The sequence below is a fragment of the Lutra lutra genome, chromosome 4 (assembly GCF_902655055.1).
Source record: "Lutra lutra chromosome 4, mLutLut1.2, whole genome shotgun sequence".
Lineage (NCBI taxonomy): Eukaryota > Metazoa > Chordata > Mammalia > Carnivora > Mustelidae > Lutra > Lutra lutra.
The window spans coordinates 180,312,821-180,336,641 of NC_062281.1; the positions used below are offsets into that span (position 1 = coordinate 180,312,821).

The window sequence follows — 23,821 nt, forward strand, 5'->3', positions numbered from 1 at the left end:
TGGGAGCCAGACATTAAAAATTAGGACATTCAAAAACAACTGCATGTATGAGGAAAATTAGAAAATGACCACACATGCCCACGGAAAGGCTCAGAAAAGAGCCTAAGTTTACACATCTGGCTCATCTGTAGCCAAGAGACCGCTGACAACAATCAAAATGCAAAAAAAAAAAAAAAAAAACCAGCAAGTCCTGGGAAGTGGGTAGAGGGAGGGGGTATCTGACTTCCAGAGATACCACATTATTAGAGTCCAATGTCCAGATGTCTGCAAAGAAATCACAAGGCACAGAGAAACAGGAAAACATGGCCCATTCGAAAGAAAAGAGTGAATCAACAGAAACTGAAATAAGCCCCTGAAAAAGACCTGGTGGCAGATAAACTAGACAGACCTTAAAACAGCTGCCTTAAAGATACTCAGAAAACTAAAGGAAGCTGTGGGGAAGTCAAGAAAATGATGTATGAATGAAATAGATATATGAAGAAATGGCTAGATAGATAATCTAAGAAGAAACCACACACAAAACACAATTTTGGAGCTGAAAAGTACAATTGAAATGAGAAATTCACCAGAGGGATTCAAAGGCAGATTTGAATAGGCAGAAGAAAGAATATTGTACCAGAAGATAGGACAATGTAAATTACTGAATCTGAGGAATTGAAAGAAGATTGAAGAAAAACCACGTTAGAGCAAAGATAAAATAGAGAAAAACAACAGAGAAGATAAGTTGGTTTTTTGAAAAGATCAGCAAAATGACAAACCCATAGCTAAGATAGACTGAGGAAAAAGAAAAGATCCAAATTACTAAAATAAAAATGAAAATGGGACACTACTACGAGTTCTACAGAAATAAAAAGGATTATGGGAGCACTATAGAGCAGTTGTACTCCAACAAATTGGGTAACTAGATGAAGTGAGAAATTTCCTAAAAACACGAAACCTACCAAGACTAAATCACAAAGAAATAGAAAACCTAAATATACCTATAACAAGTAAGGAGATCAAATCAATAATTTTAAGATCTCCTGACAAAGAAAAGCCCAGGAACTAATAGCTTCTTTGGTGAATTCTACCAAACATTTAAAGAACTAACATTTCCAGAAAAGTAAAGAGGAGAGAAAACTTCCTAACTTACTCTATGAGGCCAGCATTAGCCTGATGCCAAATCCAGACAAAGACACTACCAGAAGACTATAGACCAACATCCCTTATGATCATTGATGCAGAGCTCTTCCACAAAATACTAGCAAACCAAAATCAGCAACATATTCAAAGTATTACACGCCATCACCAAGTGGGATTTATTCATGGGATGCAAGGATGGTTCAAGATACAGAAACCAATCATTGTAATAAACCACATTAACTAAAAGGGGAAAAAAACCCATGATCGTCTCAACTGAAGCAGAAACACATTTGACAAAATTCAACACCTTTTTGTGATACATATGCTCAAGAAACTAGGAATAGAGTGGCACTTGGCTGGCTCAGTCAGAAGAGCATGCGACTCTTGATTTCAGGGTCATAAGTTCCAGTCCCACACTGGGTGCAGAGATACTTAAAAATCTCCTTTAGGGAGGACTGGGTGGCTCAGTCAGTTAAGCATCTGCCTTGGGCTTGGGTTATGATCCCAAGGTCCTGTCAGAGAGAGAGGGTGTGCTCCAGCAGCAAGGGGGAGGAACACAGGGAGAGGGAGAAGCAGACTCCCTGCTAGGCAGGGAGCCCAATGCAGGGCTCCATCCCAGGACCCCAAGATCATGACTTGAGCCAAAGGCAGACACTTAACTGACTGAGCCCCCCAGCTGCCCCTAATTCCTGTCTTCTTTAATTTCAGGAAGTGTTTGTAGTTTTCACTGTGCAATTCTTGAAAGTCAAAAATAATAGTCATGAACATCACACATAAATATTTTGAAATAAATGTCATGCTAGTAGTTTGGGGTCATGTTCAGTCCTCTAGCTGCAGGTTTGAGAATTCTGTGAGTACAGGTCTGTTACGACAGAGGGAATTTTGGGTGCTGCAGAAGCAAAACAGAACACTTATCAGGTCTTGTGCTCTCCGTAGCTAAAATCTGAGCCACCTGGAGGCAGGGACAGTATCCTTTTTGCTCCCCTAAGAATGCCAGTCAGTGTACTTAACATTTGGATATCCACCCACCCAGTAGCCACAGTGACTAATCACGAAATGCAAATTTGATCATCTCTTTGCTTAAAATCCATTAAATGAATTGCTATGTGTTCTCCAAAGTTGGTGGTATGGTCCCTGTCAATCTCTCCCATCTTAGTGGGAAGTCTGTCTCTACTCCCTCGCAGCTCTGCAGTCATTCCGGCCTTCTTTCCATCTTCCTAAAACAATTTTTCCCCCCAAACATTTCTAATTGCAGCCTACAGTAAGCCTACATTGCAATCTGGTTGACATATATAACAACATACAAGATTTGCAAAGCAATACTTAACTTTATTACTTACGCAGTACACTCCAATGCTTTTTTTTTTTTAAAGTTGGCATCCATTAATGTCATAACCAGTTAATGGGGTACAACATGGTTGAAAAAAACTGCTCTAAGCATTCAATTGCTTTGCCTTAGGGTCTTGGCATATGTTATGTTCTCTGGAAAGTTCTTCTTGTGTCTTCTTTACCTGGATAAATCTTACCCATTTTAAAAGGATGAAATCAAAGGATGTTTCTCGCTCACTAGAGCGCGCGCGCGCTCTTTCTCTCCCTCCCGTCGACTGCCTGCATTTGAATCCTGGAGATCGTGATGCAAGAGTTAACACGGCCGAAGAACTCAGAACCGCGCATGGCAAATAGTAATGCTCCGTCTTTTATTGCGAAAAGTAGTAATTATGCAACTAATTGTGTGATTATTAATATGTCTTCCCAGAGCTCCCGAACTCTAAACCCCTTGATTATTTTTTGTTCATTTTCATAGTCCTAGCCTCACTTTGCCATGGCAAATAGAAAGCACTCAGAAAAAACATAATGGATGAAAAAAAAAACTGCCCAAAAGGAATGAAAACCTAGAAGCTGGAAACAGCCCTCGTAGGGCGTCTTCACGTTACTCCAGAAGCACCGCCCCCAAACGCGGGGCACGCCCACCCGGCTGTCGGCGGTCACGTGGGACTCAGCTGGGGGCCGCGGGGGGAAGCTGGGCCAAGATGGCGACAATGAGGAACGCGCTGCCGCGGAGGCTGGTGGGCTTAGCGTCTCTCCGGGCTGTAAGTGCCCCGGCCCGCCGAGGGGTGGCCCTGCAGGCACCGTGACAGTCGGGGTCGGGGCCCTGGCCAGTGGTGGCAGCGCTCTGAGAGGCGAAGCCGGACAGTTGCCCAGGCCACTGTCGGGAGGGCCTTGGAGTCTCGGATCTTTGTCCCGCCCACATCTCTTGAGGGGCATGGGGAGAGTGAGGCCCAGAGATGGGGAAAGACTTGCTCGGGTCGTGGAGACCTGGGGCGCCATCCCAGGTGCCCTAATTCCGTCTAAGGCTCTTCCCGGCCACCCTGGCACCTTCTCCCTCTGAGCTCTCCAAGCTCCTCAGTAGTGACACGTATAATCTTCCAGTTCCGAGTAGAAAAAGCGAGTTCCTCCCCCTCCCTCTGCCTGCTTTTCCAGCTCTTGCTGCGTTTGGCTTAGGACCGTGTGCGACTGATTGCTTTGGAGTTGTACTTTGGGCATGTTGGATCCTGATGTTTCCCCCACCAATGCTCAGTGACTGGAGGGGAAGTGTAAGAGACCTAGTTGAACGAGGGGTTGAAGAAATGGTTTTGGCTAAAGCTGAAGCTGTGGTGTCCCAGTGGTTCTGCCACTTTCTAGGTCGCATGACCGTGGTTTGCTCTCTAAACCTCAGTTTGCTCATCTATAACATGGGTAAACATTACCTGAGTTCTTTGGAGGTTAAGGGAAGTGGAGGTAAAGCATTTGACATTGCTTTAGCTCATAGTAAGTGATAAATGAGGTGCATTAATTTTTCTTTAATTTAGAAGGAGTCTAAGTGTGTAGTGGGGAGATCACACCGTCTTCGCAAGTGGGCCCCTCAGAAAGCCACTTTAATTTAGTCTACTAGGCCACCCACCCCTACCAATCATTAATGTGTAAAATAAAGATGGTACTTCCAACTTGGAAGACTAAGAAAATTACATGAGATGGTGGACATTAATATGCTTTGAAAAAATTTCTGGTGTAATGAGGTCATAGGCTCTCCGTGGGGTTACTAGCAGAGGCTTGGTGTCAGAAACAGGTGGTTCAAGGCCAGACTTCGCTTGCTAGCTTTGTGATTTTGGAGAATCTTTCTGAGGCTGTTTCTTCCTGTATGAAGTTGAGATAATGATAGTCCCTGCCATGTAGGTACTAAATGAGGTACAGATCCTGAAGTTAGCGCTGGGCTTTAGTTGGTATTAGCTGTTGGTATAGATAGGCCATAGCTCAGGAGGCTTGACCCTGGACTTCTGTGGTTAGAGGAGATCATCTCTGAGCAGGGCTGTACAGAGGGAATGAACTGGGTGTTTAACCAAGATAAGAGAATACTGGTGGTGGCGGGGGAGGGTTCGGAGGGCAGAAAAGTGGCAAAGAGGCAACGTGGCCCAGGTGTTAAGAGCCAGCACTGTAGATCAACACTGCCAGGTTCAGATAATGACTTGTGACCAGCTAACCATGTGATCTTGGGAAAGTTACTTAATCTCTGGGCTTCATATTTTTCACAGTAAAATGGAGATTGTAATAGTTCCTACCGAATAAGGTTGAGAGGTTGATAAAGGTTAATGTGTAAAAAGGCTCTTACGAGTGCCTGGCAAATATTAAGTGCTTAATACATGTGATTGTTTTGTTGTTATGGGGAAGGACATGGAATTTTTTTTTAAGATTTTATTTATTTATTTGACAGAGATACAGTGAGAGAGGGAACAGAAACAGGGGGAGTGGGAGAGAGAGAAGCAGGCTTCCTGCCAAGTAGGGAGCTCGATACCAGGCTCAGTCCTAGGACCCTGGGATCGTGACATGAGCTGAAGGCAGACGCTTAATGACGGAGCCACCCAGGTGCCCCAAAGGACGTGGAATTGAGTTTGTTCTGTTTTTGTAAAAGGAGCTTGGAAGCAGGTCTTGCGTGCTTTCAACAACATCCAGCAGTTATCTCTCAAGCCCCTGTTATGTCCCAGGGCCTTAGAATTACAGCAATGGATAAAACAAAGTCCCTGCCTCACACAGCTTACATTCCAGTGGGATCGACTTAGGGCAACATATCAGCAAAGGCTGAACAACCCTGTTGTAGGGACATTCAACAGGCAGGGACCTTCCAACCTAGCCTGGTGACTTCATGCAATTCAATGGCTCGTCACTTTAGTCTCTAGGAAGTTTTGCTGGCTGAAGGCAAGGCCAGTTCAGGTGAGTTGTTCAAGTTCCAGCTGATCTGTAGCAGGGAGCGCTTCCTTCCTTGAGGGTTTCAGGAGTTTGGGATCCTTAGTAGATTACCGAGTGCACTTCTCCCCTTGCCCCACTGCAGTATGTTTATCCTGCCAGATTTACCAGATTAAATCTGGTAAAGCAAAGTTAATTTGAAGAGTTACAATATTAAGAACAGAGGAAAGAGGGAAAAGAAGCTTCATATTGCTTGGGGGTAAGGTGGAGAGGATTTGGGGCAGACTTTAAATGGAAAAGCCTTTTTTTTTTTTTTAACTGTCTTCAGCTGTTGGTGTCCTCTCTCCCCAGATGCACCCCTTGTCATCACCCAGCCTGTGACTGTAACAGAACAAGTCCTCCTCCTTCCCTCAAGCCCCACAAAGTCCAAGGCTAACTACTCCTCCCCATACCTAGGAATTGCCCTTCCGCCGGGGTGGCTATGCCCTTCATGCATTTATTTGCTATTCCTGGAGAGGGAATCTCAAGCAAGCTCCATACCCAGGGCGGAGCCTGATGCAGGGCTCAGTCTCACAACCCTGAGACCATGACCCGAGCTGAAATCACGAGTCGGACGCTCAACCGACTAAGCCAACCAGGCGCCCCGGGAATTAGAGTTTTGAAATAGAAAATGTTGAGGGTCAGGGGATTGGCAGCTTTACAAAGGGCAGTCAGAGGAGGCCCATCTGGCTGAACGATGAGAAGGAGCCAGATGTGGAAGAGCATTCTGGGCAGAGGGAGTAGTAAGCCTTGGGGCCCTGCTGTGGGAGGAAGGCCACTGGGGCTGCAGTATAGGGACCCTCTACTGGGAGGTGGGGTGGGGTGGGGAATATGAGGGAGTCAGGACAAGTAAGGAGTTCACCGGGAGATGTGGGACAGTAGAAATAAGTCATGAGTTCACTGAGATCAGCAGGAACCAAATGATAAGAAGCTTCTAGCCCACGGGGAGTGGGGTAAGGGGATGAGTCAGGTTTCTGGCTTAAGCAATAGAATACGTGTGGTGCTTTTTACTGAGAAAGCATGAAGCCAGACGGGGCTTTAGAATTTAAACAGTTCTGTTTGGGGAGGTGCAAATAGGTTTGTGGAGGAAACAACCTACATGCTCAGCTGGCAGACGGGCTGTTGGAAATGGGCCAGTACTAGGAGCAGGAATCTCGTGCCCATTCCTCAGTGAAACACTTCTGTTCTTTATGTTTTTCCTTCCAAAACCAACCAAATGTGAGAGATAGGTCATGTTTACAGTGAGAGGTACTGCGTCCCATCTCAGTGAAGATGGGTCCCTTCTTTTAGATTTGTCTCCTTGGAGAATTGTGACAATCTTCTCCCAACCCTTTTTGTTTCCTCTTTTAAACCAAAGGTCAGCACCTCTTCTCTGGGTACTTTCCCAAAGCGAGTGAAAATTGTGGAAGTTGGTGCCCGAGATGGACTACAGAATGAAAAGGTAAAGATGGAAATCAACCAAAAGAGGTTTTTCGAGCAGTAAGAGTTGCCTGTGGTGGGCACAGAGGGATGGACAGAGCTGTGCCAGATCGGATCGCCCCAGCTGACACCAAGCAAAGCCGAGAAGTCGAGGAGTCCAGGTGGGGTGGGGTGACAGTACAGCAATCTAAGACGGTGGCATATCAGGTGTGGTGTTGCCCGGTCCATCTCAGGCCCCGTGCAGCAGGGCAGATGGGAAAGGCCGCAGGAGAGTAGACGGAAGGTGAGGACATGCCTTCATCTGGCAATTCCAATTCTGCATGAGGGGACTTACCAAAGGGTGTCATGAAGGCCACATGCAAAGACTTAACCTTAGAGATGCTCCTCACAACCTCGTTGTAATAAAATAGTTGGAAACCACCTCAGTGCTCAGTGTGGAGAAAGTTAGCTCAAATATACTTTAATGACTTCATTAAATGGATTAGGAAGCTGTACTAATATAGGAGTATGTTAAGTGACTAAGCAGATTATAAAATCATAGGCATTTTCTTTAATCTTGCACTTTTATGTAAAACAAAAAGCTTATACATCTGTGGGAACATCCACCTAGAGAAGGATCTATAATAGTGCTGTCCAGTAGCACTTTCTGTGAGGATGGAAACGTTCTAGATGTGAGCTGTCTTGGACACGTGGGTTTTGAGCACTTGAAATGTGACTGCTATAGCTGGGGAACTGAAATTTTGTTTTTATGTAATTTAAATTCATGTAAATTTAAATAACCACTTACGACTAGTGTCTAATATATTGGTCTGCACAGATCTAGAAAGTCATATTATCATGAGGTAACTAGTGTTATCTCTGGGAGATTTAAAGATTTTATTTATTTATTTGACAGAGAGATCACAAGTAGACGGAGAGGCAGGCAGAGAGAGAGAGAGAGAGAGAGAGGGAAGCAGGCTCCCCGCTGAGCAGAGAGCCCGATGCGGGACTCGATCCCAGGACCCTGAGATCATGACCTGAGCCGAAGGCAGCGGCTTAACCCACTGAGCCACCCAGGCGCCCTCTGGGAGATTTTAAGGATGTTTTTTGTTTGTTTTGGGCATGTTTTCTGAAATAATTGTGCATTATTTTTTTTCTTTTTTTATTTTTATTTTTTTTAGATTTTATTTATTTATTTGACAGAGAGAGACCACAAGTAGGCAGAGAGGCAGGCAGAGAGAGAGAGAGAGAGGGAAGCAGGCTTCCTGCCAAGCAGAGAGCCTGAGGCGGGACTCGATCCCAGGACCCTGAGATCATGACCTGAGCCGAAGGCAGCAGCTTAACCCACTGAGCCACCCAAGCGCCCCATCGTGCATTATTTTTTCAATCGGAAAAGCTTTTTCTTTTTTTGGAAGGCGTAGCTTCAATAGGGAGAACTTATTGATAACAATAAAGTAAAAGTTCTGTGAGGGCAGAATCGTATCTGTTCTGCCCACTGCTGTATCCCTAGCACCTAGCACCATGCCTGGAACATGGAGGGCTCCCAGAAATTACTTATGGGATGGATTAAGGTAAAGTAATGGGAGAGAAATTGATGGGGTTGGTGTGAAAAGGCCTGGTGAGAAAGACTTTGAGTTCTTGGAATTTTTTTTTTTTTAAAGATTTTATTTATTTATTTGACAGAGAGAGATCACAAGCAGGCAGAGAAGCAGGCAGAGAGAGAGGAGGAAGCAGGCTCCCTGCTGAGCAGAGAGCCCGATGCGGGGCTCGATCCCAGGACCCTGAGATCATGACCTGAGCCGAAGGCAGCTGCTTAACCCACTGAGCCACCCAGGCGCCCCTTGGAATTTTTTTATCTAATCCTGTAAGCACTAGGGAGCCATGGAAGGCTTTTGGGCAGGAGACTGAAACAATGGAGACTGTTTTAGAAAGACTCCTGTGTGGGATGAATTGGTAGAGTGAGACCATGCCATAACATACAGGGAGGAATGGTAGTAGATTTGGAAAGAGAGAACCGTAGAATCTAATGAGCAACTAGGCATGGTGGGGGAGGGAGATAAAGAAGTGGGAGGCTGACCATGGGAGGATAAGGTCTGGTGCCAGTTCGGGGACGGAAAAGGGGACCCAGACAGAGGGTTAGTCATCACTGCCGTTTCAGGCCATGGCACATGGCTCTCAGTTTGTTTACGATGGGGTCATAAATCAAGAAACAGTTAAGAAAAAAGGCTTTATGATACAAAACTGTTGTTTCTGTGTACACATTTAGTCCTCTTCAGGCGAGAAGCCGCCTCCACTGCAAAGTACTATCTGTAGAACTTGAAGCTGTCCCCCACCTGTTGGCCTGAAGTACACGTGGATTCGTGCTTGTGTCTGAAAGTCGAGATAGCGAAGTGCACGCTGTAGCCAAGCTTTGGACTAACAGGCACTGTGGCTGAGGCCATTTGGTTCCCACTTTTGCTGACCTGTCTTTTCTGGTGTTTCTTTCTCCATCACAGAATATCGTATCTACTTCTACAAAAATCAAGCTGATAGACATGCTTTCTGAAGCAGGACTCCCCGTTATAGAAGCCACCAGCTTTGTGTCCCCCAAGTGGGTGCCCCAGGTGAGCCCCAGCCCTCAGTAATAAGTGTTTCTCAGATGAGACAGATGTGAAGTTTTGGAGTTGCCCTGGAAATACGTAGACGTTGGGAACGTAGGGCTCCAGATCTCTGGCTTGCTCTCGTGACTTCTGTAAGCATGGGGCAGCAGAAGACCTCTTCCCCTCTCCAAGCTTAGGGTGGTCTCTCAAGCCTCATCTGGCTCTGGAAGTCTAGAATCTCTAGCCCTGTCTAGAGATGTGGCGTCTGTGTTTGTAAAAGGGAAAGACAGGTGACTCCTGGTTCACAGAAACAATCAAGTGGGAAGAGAGATCTTTTTCAGCTGAGCGTTAAGTAATACAGAGTTTCTCGGTAAATGGCTGGTAGTGTTGTCGCTGCTTGTGAGAAGCTGTCAGTATTAGCCGTAGAGAGAAATTGGGGGACTTACTGCGCTAAGGAGCCCTGGGCCCATCAGCGGTGAAACAAAGAGTAAAAGCACTGGAGATACTCAGCTCTGCTAAAGGACTCCTTCTCCAGGGGTTCTAGACAACAGAGATTGTGTGATAGAAATGTTTTTTCTACCTGAGCTCTCTGCCTGCCTTGGCAGTGACCTGGTGATGTCTCCTTTGGCTCCCAGATGGCTGACAATGCTGAAGTTTTGAAGGGCATCCAGAAATTTCCTGGCATCAACTACCCAGTCCTGACCCCGAATATCAAAGGCTTCCAGGCAGCGGTAAGAGACTCGCTTGATGGCGGGGGGCCCCTGAAATGAGATTGATGATGTTGGTCCCTGTCTTGTCACTGGGCCTAGTCCCTGTCCTGGGCCATCTGTCTGAAGGGCTTGCCTCCAGTAATGATGAGCACTGTCAGACAGACCCAAGGCAGTCCTGGCCCTGCCACCCCCAGCTCTCTGACCTTGACCAGCTGTTTAACCTCTCTGAGCCTCAGATTATGCCTGTAAATTAGGGCTGATCATAGTACCTAATGCTGGAAGGATTTCAGAGGCTAGAATGCACCCATATTACTTACCAAGAGGCTTGGAGAAAGTAAGTGCTTACTAAATATTAGCTCTTGTTGTCATTATCCATTTCCTCTTTAGAGAAGATCGTGCTCCCCACAGTGGTTGCTGGTATCTGCCATCTTTCCTGGAGTGTTGGACAAGAACGTCACTGGGGATGCTGATTCTGAATTTAGGCAGAAAGCTATTCTATATATATATATATAATTTTTTAAAAGATTTTATTTATTTATTTGACAGAGACAGAGATGATCACAAGTAGCCAGAGGCAGGCAGAGAGAGACGGGGAAGCAGTATCCCCGCTGAGCAGAGAGCCCGATGCGGGGCTTGATCCCAGGACTCTGAGATCATGACCTGAGCTAAAGGAGAGGTTTAAGCCACTGAGCCACCCAGGCGCCCCAGAAAGCTGTTCTTAAGAGTGACATCCAGGACGGTGATGACAACAGCAGTGCTGGGCCCCGGGGGGAAGGCTAAGGGTGGTTGTGTTTCTTTGATGGGGCTAGAATTCACTGTGTTCATTCCTAGGGCTGCCATAAGAAAATACCAAAAGCTTAGGTGCCTTAGAACAACAGAAATGTATTCTCTCACAGCTCTGGAGGCTAAAAGTCTGAAACCCCGGGGGTACTGAGTTCCTCCACATACCACTGTTCCCTCCTGAGGGCTGGGAGGACGTGGCTGTCCTAGCTTCTGGTGAAGACTGGCAGCCCTCACTCACCTCACTCCCATCCCACCTGTGTCTTCACTGGCCTCTGTGTGTGTCTTCATACGGCCTCCATCTTAGAAGGACGCCATTCTATTGGAATCACGACCACTATGGCCTCATTTTAACCAATTATTTCTATACCTACCCTATTTCCAAATAAGGCCACATTCTGAGGTACTGGGGATTAGGACTTCTAGAGACCTTCTTTTGGTGGGGGTGGGGGGTGGCACAGTTCAACTCATGATTTTTGTGTGTTATAAAATTCACTGTATTCACTGGCAAGGGTTTTTGCCGCTTTGCCAACGCTGGTGTTCCTCAAAGAGAAAAAAGCTGAAAGGAATTCACCCGGCTATTGGCAGATTGCCGCTGGAGCCAAGGAGGTGACTGTCTTTGGAGCTGCCTCAGAGCTGTTCACCAAGAAGAACACCAATTGCTCCATTGAGGAGAGTTTACAGCGATCTGATGAGATCCTGAAGGCGGCTCGGGCCGCCGATATCCCCGTGCGTGGGTGAGTCACTCCATGTCAGTGCTGCCTGCCTTCTCCTCAGAACCATTCTGGAAAGGTGGCCGGGCTCTGACTCAAGCCACCTTCCCCCTACAAACTCCTTATCCTGAGCACAGGCTGCCTACACTCCACACCTTGACATCTCTCCTCAAGTAGATGTGGTCAGAAGAAATCCTGGCAAGTGCTTTCTCCAAACCTGGTTTTGGGGTCTGTTCCCCAGAGGAATCCAGCAGGACAGGACACTCGCCGGAGTCTGTGGAGGTCAGATGAATCCCAGCTCCAGCACCCCCATCCACACAGGTCTGAGGAACTCTCAGCTTCTAGGTCTCCAGCATCACATCTTTCACGCCAGGAGTGCTAGGCATCATCCCTGTGTTATCTGACTGTGACCCCATGGTCACCCAGCAAGCAGGGCTGTCCCTGCTTCCAGAGGACAGAACCGGCTCAGGAAGGCCGAAGAGTTGGCTGTGAGGTCGTACACTGTCCACACTGCAGCCAGCGTGCTCTTTCAGAAAGTGCACGTGTGATCACCTCACTCCCTGGTTAAAACCTGTCAGTGATGCTCCGACTCTGGACTTCCCGCCTGGCTTCCGAGACACTGACTTTGTCTGCAGCCTCGTTGTCCACTGCTGCTAACCGTCCAGCCCTGCCTCCGCAGCTCGCTGCATTCCAGCCTGACTGGAACTTCAGTCTTTACTTCCATGCTCCCACTCTCTTGCCTCTGGGCCTTTGCACATGCTTTCCATAGACTTAGTCCTCTCCTATCCTATATCCTACTTGTCCAGGCTAACTCTGCTCATCCTCCGGCTTCTCCAGGAAGCTTTTTCTGGCCCTCAGCTGGTGTTAGTACCACTCATCTCAGGGCCCCCAGATATCCTCTGACAGAGCACTTGGCTTCATGTTAGCTTCTCCCCTGCCTCCCACTCCCGGTGGACCCCGCGCCCTGTGAGGGCAGAGCCCACGTGCCACAGTTCATGGAGGGCTCCCTCCTGCAGTGCAGGGCCAGCACGCCAGCTGCTGGGGAAGCAAGGGTTGGGTGGCTGAGGGGTTGTGCGTGGGGAAGCAGGGGCCCATGGGGTCTGCCTGACTCTAAGCCTGTGCTCGTTATCAGCATCTCCCTTCTCCTTGCTCAGCAGTGACTGCTGGAGGAGGAGAAGGAAGTTGGGGAAACACTGAGATCTTTGGGCCCGAAATGATGTATCCAGCCAAGTTTTGTGATGCTTCTCACATGCTGAACAGTTTACCAAACTCTAAGAGGTCTCAGTGGGGCCTTAACTCCAACAGGGCAGGTGGGAACAGAAGCCCACCAAGATCCAAAGATCCAAACTCCTTCCCACAGCTGGCAGGGCGCCGTGATCGGCCTGCACCCACCTGTCCAGCCACGTGCTGTGTTCTCTGCCACTGGCTCTCTGTGCCCAGCTCTTCCGTCCTTCTGAGCTTGAGCACATCCTCTCTACCATCCCAGGCTCCACACTGCTTTGCTCTCTGCCTGGGATGCTCTCCCAATGGCTCCTGCCACCTGCTCCCCTCCTCTGCTCCCATGTCACGGCCTGGAGGTCTTCCTGGGCCACCCTGGCTACGGCCAGCCTCCTCTCCTTGCTCCCGCCACACCGCCGTTCTTCCCTTCATGGCACATCTCTCTGAGATCACCTCACCTGTTCCTTCGGTTGCCCTTTTCATCAGCTCGCTCTCTAACTGGAAATAACCTCCATGAGCGTAGGGACCTTGTCCGTCTTTTCACTGCATGACCCAGTGCCGGGCACGTAGTGGGCAGCTCTCTCAGTATCCGTCGAATAAATGAGTGTGAATCCTCGGGCGGCTCACTGGAGCAGCCGATCCTTGGCCCTCAGGCCAGCCCAGCCCTTTTGTTCTGCTTGGTTTCATTTGTCCTTGGTCCCTTCCCAGCTACCCTGCGGCACATGTTCTGCTTTATCTCAACGCCCTACGGCTCCGGTGCCTGCTCACTGCCCTCTCTCCTCAGGCCTTGTGCAACCCCAGCTTCCCATCCCTTCCCTGCCCTGGCTCTCTGCCGCCCCCTCCTGGCCCCATGCGCGCTCCCTGTGTTCTCCCCCCTTGCCCCCCACAAGGAATCTCCCTTTCCCCCACGCATTTCACCTTGCCTCACTTCAGGGATGACTGTCAGACAGCTACCCGGGTCAGCCCTGTGGGCCTGGGAGCTCAGGGGCCCTGACACCATCCCTCCCCTGTCCTCCCGCAGGTATGTCTCCTGTGTGCTTGGATGTCCCTATGAAGGGAAGATCTCCCCGGCCAAAGTAGCTGAGGTGTGTGTATATCGGGCCAGGGGTTTTCCAAGGGTTGTCTGCCTTGCCTGCTTGTGAGGTTCCCCTCATCACCCTTTCCTGGTGGGTCACTGATGTCATTCGTTCCCGCAGCTCCTTCATTGCGCCTCTCTGGGAGCACCACCCAGCACTTGCTCCTGGAGGCCCACCTCCTAGCGTGCTTGAAGCCCTACCCTCTGCCCCAGCCTGGAAGCCTCTGACAGTTTGCGGTCTGGTCAGTGGACAGGTGATAGTTGAGGTGATCCATGGAGGGGCTCCCTGCCCAGGCTCCCAAAAGTTCCTCACCCTCGCTGTCCTCCAAGCGGGAACCAAGTCAGCATTGAGGAGAGCACAGTGTGGGAACAGGGTCTGAGCAACCCAAGGGCATATGCCCCTTAGTTGTCAAAGTCACTGTGCAAATTTGGTGTTATTGTTAGTCCATTTCTCAAGCGAGGAAACACCCCCGCCCCCTGCCGCCCTTCCCGCATAGCAGGGATCATCAAGGAGAGAGCGGTACTCCCGGAGAGTGGCCGCTCTGCACCTGTCCCAGCCTCCCGTCCCGCCAGCCCTCCCTGCCACCCTGCAAAGCCTCGCCACTGCTTCTTGGAGAGATGGAAGCTCCAAAAGGATCAGCCCTTTGCGGGCACCCCCCACCCAGCCAGGGAGCAGCCGAACTGGGTTGGGGCCCCAGCGTGTGTCACTCCAGAGCCCGACTCTTCGCTGTGGCCTTTGCCTCCACCCACTGTCCTCAGTCTGCTGCCCGGGTGGTGGGGTGCTCGCCAGTCCCATGTGCCTAGCAGGCCCGTGCTGAGTGTCCTCTGCGTCCCTGCCCTGTCACACCATCCACTTGGGGCAGCGCCGTGTGGGGCAGCATCTCCTCGAGGGGGCACACGTTGCACTGGTTTCTCAGTGGTTTCAGGGATTTGCAGATGAGCTTCTACAAGCTTAAACAGGTACTTCTGTTGAAAATAGCTGCTCAGACCCACGAGGTCACAGATCTTACTGAAGACAGTTTTGTGAGAGGAATCCATTTTCCTGATTTCGGTTGTTGGCTCTGACGCAGGTTATGGAGGCGACACGTGAAGTCAGAGGCCACAGGGGCAGGAGAGGGTGGGAGGAAAGCTCGGCCTTGCAGGGCCAGCTCTGTTCCTTACATCTCTGCTTCCTAGTGAGTAGAGTGGGGGGTTTCGTCCCCACTCAGAGTTGTAAGGAGCCTACGATCGAACAGGAATTTAGCGTTTCGGACAGGGAGATGTCCTGCACAGGCCCAGGACCCCTGCTTCTGAGGTCTTGGACTCCTGGCTTGAGGAATCTGATGTCCTCCAAGTGCTTGCTTGCTCGCCCCCTCAGGTCACCAAGAAGATGTACTCAATGGGCTGCTACGAGATCTCCCTGGGGGACACCATCGGTGTGGGCACTCCTGGGGTCATGAAGGACATGCTGTCTGCGGTCATGCATGAGGTGCCTGTGGCTGCCCTAGCTGTCCACTGCCATGACACCTACGGCCAGGCCCTGGCCAACACCTTGATGGCCCTGCAGGTAAGGTGGGTCCGAGGAGAAAGGTGCGTGTCCGTCCTCCAGGAGGACACAGTGGCAGGCCAGCTGGGCTCCCGGGTTCTTTCAGTGAGCACTCACGGATGCCTGCGTGCCAGGCCCTGGCGGCCACAGAGGACACGGACACGTGACCCCGGCCTGTACGGGGGTGTGATGGGGACAGTCAAGAGAGTTTCGTGGTAGTCCTCATGCGTTAGGACAGGTCACTTGCAGGGAGGAAGCACGTGACTAAGGAAGGCCTCCATCCCAGCTGGGGTGGTCAGAGTGGATTTACCACAAGAGACCTGAGTGAGGCCTGGAGGATGTGAGGAAGGGAAGCAGTTGGAAAAGGGGCAACAGGAAGCTGACGAGGCAGCCCTGGGCTGAAAGGCTGAGGTGGGGTTTGGGGAGGACACACCCCCAGGACCACCGAGTGTTGTGACTGCACATGCGCTTAGGGAGCGGGCAGGGGAGGCAGAGAGGCAGCAGAGGTCACTCCAGGGGTGCTGCTCCCCAAAGATTGAACTGAGGCTTCAGATTGGGTTTCCCTCGAGTTGTGCTCCTTGTGGGCTAGGAAGGAGGATTCTGTGAACTGGCCACCCCTTAGAAGGAAAGTTCTGTGTCTGACCACAGGCTGTCTGTCTTGTATCTGACCTTCCTGTCACGTTGGTTGAAGTCTGGCCTGTTGCCTTTAGGTTTGCTAAAGCAATCCTGGGCCGTCTTTGTTCTTAGGGGTTTTTTTCTCCTTTTTTGGTTGGTTGGTTGGTTTTTTGTTTTTTTTTTTGTTTTATATTAAGTTATCTCCTAGAGGCTCAGGTCTCTAAGCCATATGATTCTGTAACTTGTTTTCTCCATTGTAGCTGTCCAGGTTAAGGTCTGTGAGAGGTTTGAGGGGAGAGAAGAAAGGGCAACATCATTAGGAAAGTGGGCTGCGCTGGCCAGGGAAATGGGATAGGCCGCCTGGGGTTAGAGGCCCAACTTGAAGTGAGAGCAGCCTTACTTAGGTGGGGGTGGTGGGGGTGGTGGGGGGTAAATGAATCACAGGAAACAACGGAGGCCTGAAATCTGAACCGTGGGTAGTGCTTCCTTTAGGTTTGTGATCAGGGAGGGCCTGGGGAGACTTTTCAGGGTGAGGAATTGAGCATGAAAGGAACCAGGGAAGATAACCCTGGCAGAGGAAACTGTCCACAAAGAAGACTCACACTGTTCCAGGAACTGAAAAGAACCACTGAGGGACACCTGGGTGACTCAGTCGTTAAGGATCTGCCTTTGGCTCAGGTCATGACCCCAGGGTCCTAGGACGGAGCCCCGTGTCAGACTCTCTGCTCAGTGGGAAGCCTGCTTCTCCCTCTTCCACTCCCCCTGCCTGTGTTCCTACTCTCGCTGTGTCTCTCTCTGTCCAAGAAATAAAATCTTTAAATTAATTAATTAAAAAATAAACAGACTCCTCAGCCAAAGGAAGGAGTAACTCTCAGTGGAGTTTCAGGTAGCAGTTGACTGGGAGGTTTGCAAGGACCTCCTGGCTTTGTAGATTCTTGTCCCCACAGTGACACCCATGTTTCACCATCCTTGTGTTTCCAGATGGGAGTGAGTGTCGTGGACTCTTCTGTGGCAGGACTTGGAGGCTGTCCCTATGCACAGGGGGCATCCGGAAACTTGGCCACAGAGGACCTCGTCTACATGCTGTCTGGCTTGGGCATTCACACGGTAAGCTCGCCTGCCCCCTGGTGGCGACAGCCCTGAAATGACTAGAACTCTCCTTGAAGTCCGAGGACAGAAGCGGATGGTTTTGTTGAGGGTTTTTTTGCTGATAGCGAGGAGAGTTAAGAGGTAGCAGAGGAGGCACCAAGGTGTAGGGAAAGGGCCACATCCGTGACCTGAATCCGTTCCCTCTGGACCTCTGTTTCATTCCATGTAAAATGAGGGCAGGAGAAGGAGACAGCCCTCCCCAGGGCTCTGTCAGAGTCCGTGAGGACCCTCAGTGGTAGGTTGGAAGCAGTATCACGTCTGAGCTTTGGGACCAGATGGATCTTGGTTTAAAACCTGGTCCTCCACTCACGAGCTGTGTGACCTACAAATGATTTCACCTCCCTGGACCTAAGAAACGTGAATGCTGGCAGCACCTCCCTCATGGGGCCGCAGTGACTAGGTAGAGTGCAGAGTGCCCAGCCCGGAGCTGAGCGCACGGTACACACCAGTACATGTGAGCTCCTGGCACGAACAGGTTTTCGGGATGGTCCTTTCGGTTGGTGCTTCCCTCCTGGCTCGCTCTGCCGGGCACTTTATCACTTCAGTCCGCACTTGCTGACTGCTGCGGGCCGGGCCCTGCGCTGGGCGCTGGAGACAGGGACGGAACAAGACTGGCGAGATCCCTGCCCTGGTGATAGTAGAAACCATTCCACAGACGGAGCCATCTTACATAGGGGGAGCCTGGAGGGGGTCACCCCAGACGGCAGAAGGCTGCAGCCTTGCAGGCAGGGGCTATCCCAGCACAAGAGGAACAAGAACCCATCTGTCTTCACCATTACTCTCTCAGTACTGGTTTTGGGTCCAGTCCAAGGTCTCCCTGGATACTGCAGGCATGGCATAACCTAGAGCATCCTCTTGTTTCTCGAAGGGTGTGAACCTCCAGAAGCTCCTGGAAGCTGGGACCTTTATCTGCCAAGCCCTGAACAGAAAAACCAGCTCCAAAGTGGCTCAGGCTACCTGTAAGCTGTAAGCCCCTTTGGGGGACTCTTTGGGAATAGGGGCACTCGTGAATGATTCAGGAAAGGGCATGTGGAAATGGAAATCACCCGGAGTGGGCACCTCCCTAGCATGTCCACACATAGGTCTCCTGCAAAAGGGAGGCAAGAGACAGGAGCTGCTTGGCCTCTGGCCCTTCCTGCCAAACTCTAGTCTGAGTGAGAAGCCTGGAGTGCTGTGGGTCTCCCTGCCCCATGAACCCACCGGCCCAGGAGTTGAATGCCCAGTTCCCTGGTGCTCAGGCCCCATCTCTGGGTGAGGTCCGTCAGCAAGCTACACAGCCTGACCCTGCTGTGGCTCTGGGGCCGCTGACTCCGTAGGGCAGAGGGGCCTGGAGGAGTTTTTCCCCAAGCTGGCAGAGGACATTTGCAGAAGGGGTGAAGGCTGAGCTGCTCTGGTGACCACCTGCTAATGCCAGCATCTTTGGAAAATGCCGGCTCTGAACATGAATTCTGAGCACAGCTTGTGTAATTAAAGGTCTAATGACATAAAAGCGTGTGCCACTCTGTGTTGTGCAGTTGTATGCGCAGGAATGGGGGAGACCGGTGGGGAACAAAACCTCTCCACAGCAGGGCATTCTGAGAGGAACGTGTACACCTGCAACTAGTCTGCACGTCTCTGGATCTTCTCCGTTTCCCCACCTGATTCCGCAATTCCTAATGACTGCAAACCCACGGCTTTGGGCCCGCTCCGGCCTGGCCAGAACACCCGGGAGAGGTGGTTGCGGAGGCTCCTGGGTCTGTGGGCAGGGAGGTGCGGGTGTGGGCGCTGCCGTCTGTCCCAGCAGGACTCCGGGCGGGCTCGGACCGCGGCTCATCAGGATGCCATCACTTGGCCCCACCTTTCCTTTAAACCGAAGCACCGCCTCATTTTCTAGCCGACTCTGGGAGGCGGGGTGCGGACACACTGACCATCCCCGGCGGTTCGTGTGGGGGCTGAGCGCAGTCGGCAGCGCGATCTCTCCCTTGGCCGCAAAGCCTCCCCGGCCCCGCGGGGAGGAGGCCGGGGGAAGGTGCAACCATACCTCCCAGAACCAGCTTCCTTCGGTCAGCACCGCCCCTGACGGCCTCTGGGGCTCGCGGTCGCTGATTTCCTGCGGAGCCGGGCTCGTCCGCCCCGCCTCTCGTCCCTGCGCCGAGCCGCGCCGCGCAGGCGCCTTGACGCCACAGCGCCTTTGGTCCTCCCGGCGCCCGGTAGCGCGCTCCCCGGTGACACGTTTCCTTGGGGGCGTGGAGGGGGCGGGGCCAGGTGGGCCGTCGGCTCTTAAAGGGACCCGGACGCGGGGCGCCGGAGGCGGCGCCGCTGGAGGCAGCGCGGGGCGCGCGCGGTTTGGAGCAGGTTCGCGAGGCGAATGGGTGGGAGGCCTGGCGGGCTCGCGAAGGACTGGGTGGTCTGCGGAGAGCGAGGGAGGGCTTCAGGGATCCGGGCCGAATCCTGGGTAGAGTCCCACTAGGGCAGGCTCCTGCAGCTTTCAGCTCCCGCTTCCTTGGCTGGGGCGGCCCGGGTTCATTCATTCCCGACCCGGGGACTCCGAGCTCGGCCCCCTCGGAGCCACGGCCCAAATCCCAGAGCGACGCTCACCGCCTCCTCCCCTCCATTTTGCAGACTGGGAAAGCCGAGGCGGCGATAGCCGACCGAGGTCACCCCGTTGGTCCGGGGCAAGGCTGGCCTCACCAGCCTTTCCGCCTCCTGGGACCCCATCCACGACCACTTCTAGGGCTTCCGCACGGTGGGGTGGGGGTGGGGGCGACCTCGGCGTCCGGAGCAAAGTCCAGCTGAAAGCAGTGGTGAGGGGGAAGGGTGAACCGCTTGGCGCGAGATTAGCGAGTTGTGAGCCTGGAGATCCGGATTCTAGCCGGGCTATCACAGCTGTGTGTCCTCCCTCAGGCAAATTACTTAACCTTTCTGACCTTAGTATCCTTCTTGGTGAAGTGCCAGCCGTCACACCGGGCTCATCAGGATGTTGAGGGAATCCAGGAAAATAATGCAGAAGTGCCCAGTACAGAGTCTGGCACGCAGCAACCGCTCAGTTAAGTGGGTGGGAGTGGATAAGCCCAGAGGGGGGATTGAGGCAGCCAGGAGGAAGGCGGCTGCGGGCCAGGCCACTCCGAATGAAAGACCTGAGTGTCTGAAACCTCCTCCCCCCAGCACCCTCCCACCCGCCCACCCGCCTGCAGAGTTTGTTCAGGGCGGAGGTGCACACCTGGCAGTGGATTCGGAACCAGGGCCACGTCTACACTGCCTGTCTCTGTGGGGCCCAAAGTTGGGTGGGATCCTTAGCTCCTAGAAGGCGGTGACCCAGCTGGCCCTGGCATGCATTGGTAGAGGCTGAGCTAGCCTGATTGACCTGGGGTGGGGCCCATTCCAGGACCTTGGTGCTGCAGCCACAGAGTTGGTCTTTGCCTGCCTGGCAAAGCACCCCACCCTGGGGCCATTTGGTATATTTCCTGCTTCCTCCCAGCTGACTGTTGGAGAGGGAGTCTGCGGCGCTGCCTAGAGCAGGAGATATTAATCACTGGTCACTTTGCACCTAGTGATGGCAGAAGGACTGCAAGGCCTGAATCGGAGCAGGCAGAACCTCCTACTGGGCTCTTGGGAGGCACAGTGCCACTGCCATGTTTACTTCTGGCCAGGACTGCCTAGTCCCCAGACACTTGGAGGGTTTGGGTTTCATCTTCTCAGTCCCAGGTAAATTGGGAGTAGAAATTGTGGTGCCGGCATATCAGTCTCCCCACCCGTGCAGTGTGCCAGGCCTTTCAAGGCACCTACCACATCACGTTCATACAATGACAAGCTCAGCTTCTAGAGCTAGAAAGTGAGGCCAGGAGAGAATAAGTGATCTCCAAGGCCTGCAGCCAGATGTGGAGCGGGGCCGATTCACCAGGACACACTACCACTGCCCTCCACTGTGAGCCGGAGGCCCTGAGCGGGCAGTCTCGGCCCCCTCTGACACTGTGTGTCCTGGGCCAGGTACGATGGCAGAGAAGGTGCTGGTGACGGGCGGGGCTGGCTACATCGGCAGTCACACCGTGCTGGAGCTGCTGGAGGCCGGCTATTTGCCCGTGGTCATCGACAACTTCCACAACGCCATCCGTGGTGAGCACAGGGGCGGGGGCTCGGGCTTCAGGCAGGGATGGAAGGAAAACTGTGGGTTCCACACCACTTCCTATGGGTGTGGGTCTCCCTCATCACTGGGGAGCCCAGGACCCACGTCCTCTTTTGATGGCCTCCCTTGTGCTCAACCAGGAACGGGCTCCCTGCCTGAGAGCCTGCAGCGGGTTCAAGAGCTTACAGGCCACTCTGTGGAGTTTGAGGAGATGGACATCTTGGACCAGGCAGCTCTACAGCGTCTCTTCAAGAAGGTAGGTGCTTGGAAGGCAGGGAGGGGGCACTGCCAAGGGCCAGGCCTATGCAGCGACCTCTGACCCTGGCCTCACCCCTGCAGCACCGCTTTACGGCAGTCATCCACTTTGCGGGCCTCAAGGCAGTGGGAGAGTCCGTGCAGAAGCCTCTGGATTATTACAAAGTTAACCTGACTGGAAGCATCCAGCTCTTGGAGGTGAGACAAGCAGCAAGGCCACGGACACCGGGAGGGCCAGGCTCCCGGCCGGGCCGGACACCGGATGAGGGCCTAGAGGGGACAGTCCGGCGGGGCCCAAGCTGTACCATTTTAGACACAGGTCTCTCCACCTCTCCATACCTTTCCGCCCCAGTCTCACCATCTGTAAACAGGAATGCCCAAACCTCAGCCCCTCTCCCCTGTGAAGGAGGAAGGGGGGTGGAAATAACGTGCCAGGCAAAGGCCACTGACACCTCCCCTCCGTGGCCAGATCATGAGGGCCCACGGGGTGAAGAACCTGGTGTTCAGCAGCTCGGCCACCGTGTACGGGAACCCACAATACCTGCCCCTGGATGAGGCCCACCCCACGGGTGGCTGTACCAACCCCTACGGCAAGTCTAAGTTCTTCATCGAGGAAATGATCCGGGACCTGTGCCGGGCAGACAAGGTGAGGGCCCTCCTTGACCCAGCCGTGGTTCCACTCACGGACTCACGGCTTCCCGTGAACCTGAGGGTGGGATCCTGAGCACCACCCACCCAGGAGGAAGGACGACTCTGGAAGCTGCAGTGACTCACCCCATGTCCTGGCCCTGGGCTGGTGGACCCAGCTACTTTCCAGGGATAGAGATCAGGCATGGCTGGGGAGCTGGGGGTGCAGGTAAAGAGCTCAGGATTGCGCCTGCGTGCGGCCTGCACCCTCACCCCGCCCCCACACGTCCCCTGACCTGCGTCCCGCAGACCTGGAACGCGGTGCTGCTGCGGTACTTCAACCCCATAGGCGCCCATGCCTCGGGCTGCATTGGCGAGGATCCCCAGGGCATCCCCAACAACCTCATGCCCTATGTCTCCCAGGTAAGGCGGAAGGGCAGGGGCGGGGCGGGGCTAGGACTGAAGGGTGCAGCTGGTGCCCAGGGTCTGGGAAGAGCTGACTTGATCTCCACTCCAGGTGGCGATCGGGCGCCGGGAGGTACTGAATGTCTTTGGCAGTGACTATGACACGGAGGATGGTACAGGTGAGCCGAGGACCAGGAGGACCCAGGAGTGGGAGCCGGGGGGAGAGTGAGGGCGGACAGACACGGTACTGGAATCCCCCACACCCAGCCACCTCTCTGCAGGTGTCCGGGATTATATCCATGTTGTGGATCTGGCCAAGGGCCACATCGCGGCCTTGAGGAAGCTGAAGGAGCAGTGTGGCTGTCGGGTAGGGAGAGAAGGGAGAAGCGAGTCTGGAGAGGGAGATGGGGTCCAGAGAGGGCAGTTGGCCCAACCCGCTCCACCACCCGTTCTCTCCTGGGCAGATCTACAACCTGGGCACAGGCACGGGCTATTCAGTGCTACAGATGGTCCAGGCCATGGAGAAGGCTTCTGGCCAGAAGGTAGGCCGGCTGTACTCCAGCCCCACGTCGGCTCCCCCTGCCCCGGCTTCCAGAGCGATGCGGGCCCTTCCCAGGGCCAGCTCAGCTAAGCTATAGCTGCTTTCTCTCTCCCAGATCCCATACAAGGTGGTGGCACGGCGAGAAGGCGATGTGGCTGCCTGTTATGCCAACCCCAGCCTGGCCCTCAAGGAGCTGGGCTGGACAGCAGTCTTAGGGCTGGACAGGATGTGTGAGTTTTTGCCTCGACCCCTGACTCTGGGTGCTGGCTTGACCCCTGGGAGGGAGTCAGGGGCAGGGCAGGGGCTGCCTGGGTCTGAGCAGGCCCACCCTGGGCTGCCCAAGATGGTGGGGTCCTGCATTCCAGTGTGGACCCTCACTCCACCTGCCCCCATCACAGGTGAAGATCTGTGGCGCTGGCAGAAGCAGAATCCTTCAGGCTTTGGTGCACAGGCCTGAGACCCTCCCCTACCATGTACCGGGAAAGGTCCAGCCTCTGGTGGGAACCCAGGGGTCGCAGCCTCCCCTACCTCAAACCCCAGCTGGGCCTTCTCAGCCTACCAGGCACGAAGCCAAGGGTTCCAATGATCAGGAGCTGGGGGGTCGGTAACTCTTCTCTACAGCAGGGTCCAGGAACCCATCAGGACCACCGGAAGTGAATGGGGGAACAGCGGGGCCCGAGACAGGCACTAATTTATACTGCTCTGAAAGAGCTTTCCGAAGTATTTAAAATAAACGTTTTCTAACGCTGA

The 23,821-nt window shown here is 52.9% G+C and overlaps 1 protein-coding gene across 6 annotated transcripts; it reads left to right on the top strand.

Moving 5' to 3' along the window:
- Positions 1-3,086: 3,086 nt before the first annotated feature.
- GALE (UDP-galactose-4-epimerase) lies at positions 3,087-23,821 on the top strand. 6 transcript variants are annotated; one of them, XM_047726823.1, is made up of 19 exons: positions 3,087-3,212; positions 6,737-6,820; positions 9,273-9,380; positions 9,992-10,087; positions 11,435-11,583; positions 13,799-13,862; positions 15,210-15,398; positions 16,974-17,099; positions 18,010-18,100; positions 21,108-21,233; positions 21,384-21,499; positions 21,583-21,696; positions 21,968-22,144; positions 22,435-22,548; positions 22,643-22,709; positions 22,812-22,897; positions 22,995-23,072; positions 23,187-23,301; positions 23,470-23,821. In XM_047726823.1, the coding sequence occupies exons 1-19, from the start codon at positions 3,153-3,155 to the stop codon at positions 23,526-23,528; spliced, it is 2,019 nt and encodes a 672-aa protein (XP_047582779.1). In that variant the 5' UTR covers positions 3,087-3,152; the 3' UTR covers positions 23,529-23,821. The 6 variants fall into 6 exon arrangements, with proteins under 6 accessions (XP_047582779.1, XP_047582780.1, XP_047582784.1 ...); XM_047726824.1 differs by lacking the exons at positions 11,435-11,583; positions 13,799-13,862; positions 15,210-15,398; XM_047726826.1 differs by lacking the exons at positions 3,087-3,212; positions 6,737-6,820; positions 9,273-9,380; ... (4 more) ...; positions 16,974-17,099; positions 18,010-18,100 and adding an exon at positions 19,338-19,475.

Excerpts from the sequence above, each read along its gene's own strand:
- GALE (XM_047726823.1), top strand. The coding sequence starts at position 3,153 with ATGGCGACAATGAGGAACGCGCTGCCGCGGAGGCTGGTGGGCTTAGCG. Across the intron at positions 21,234-21,383 it reads CTTCCACAACGCCATCCGTG|GAACGGGCTCCCTGCCTGAG; the intron begins GTGAGCACAGGG and ends GTGCTCAACCAG. Across the intron at positions 23,302-23,469 it reads CTTAGGGCTGGACAGGATGT|GTGAAGATCTGTGGCGCTGG; the intron begins GTGAGTTTTTGC and ends CCCCCATCACAG.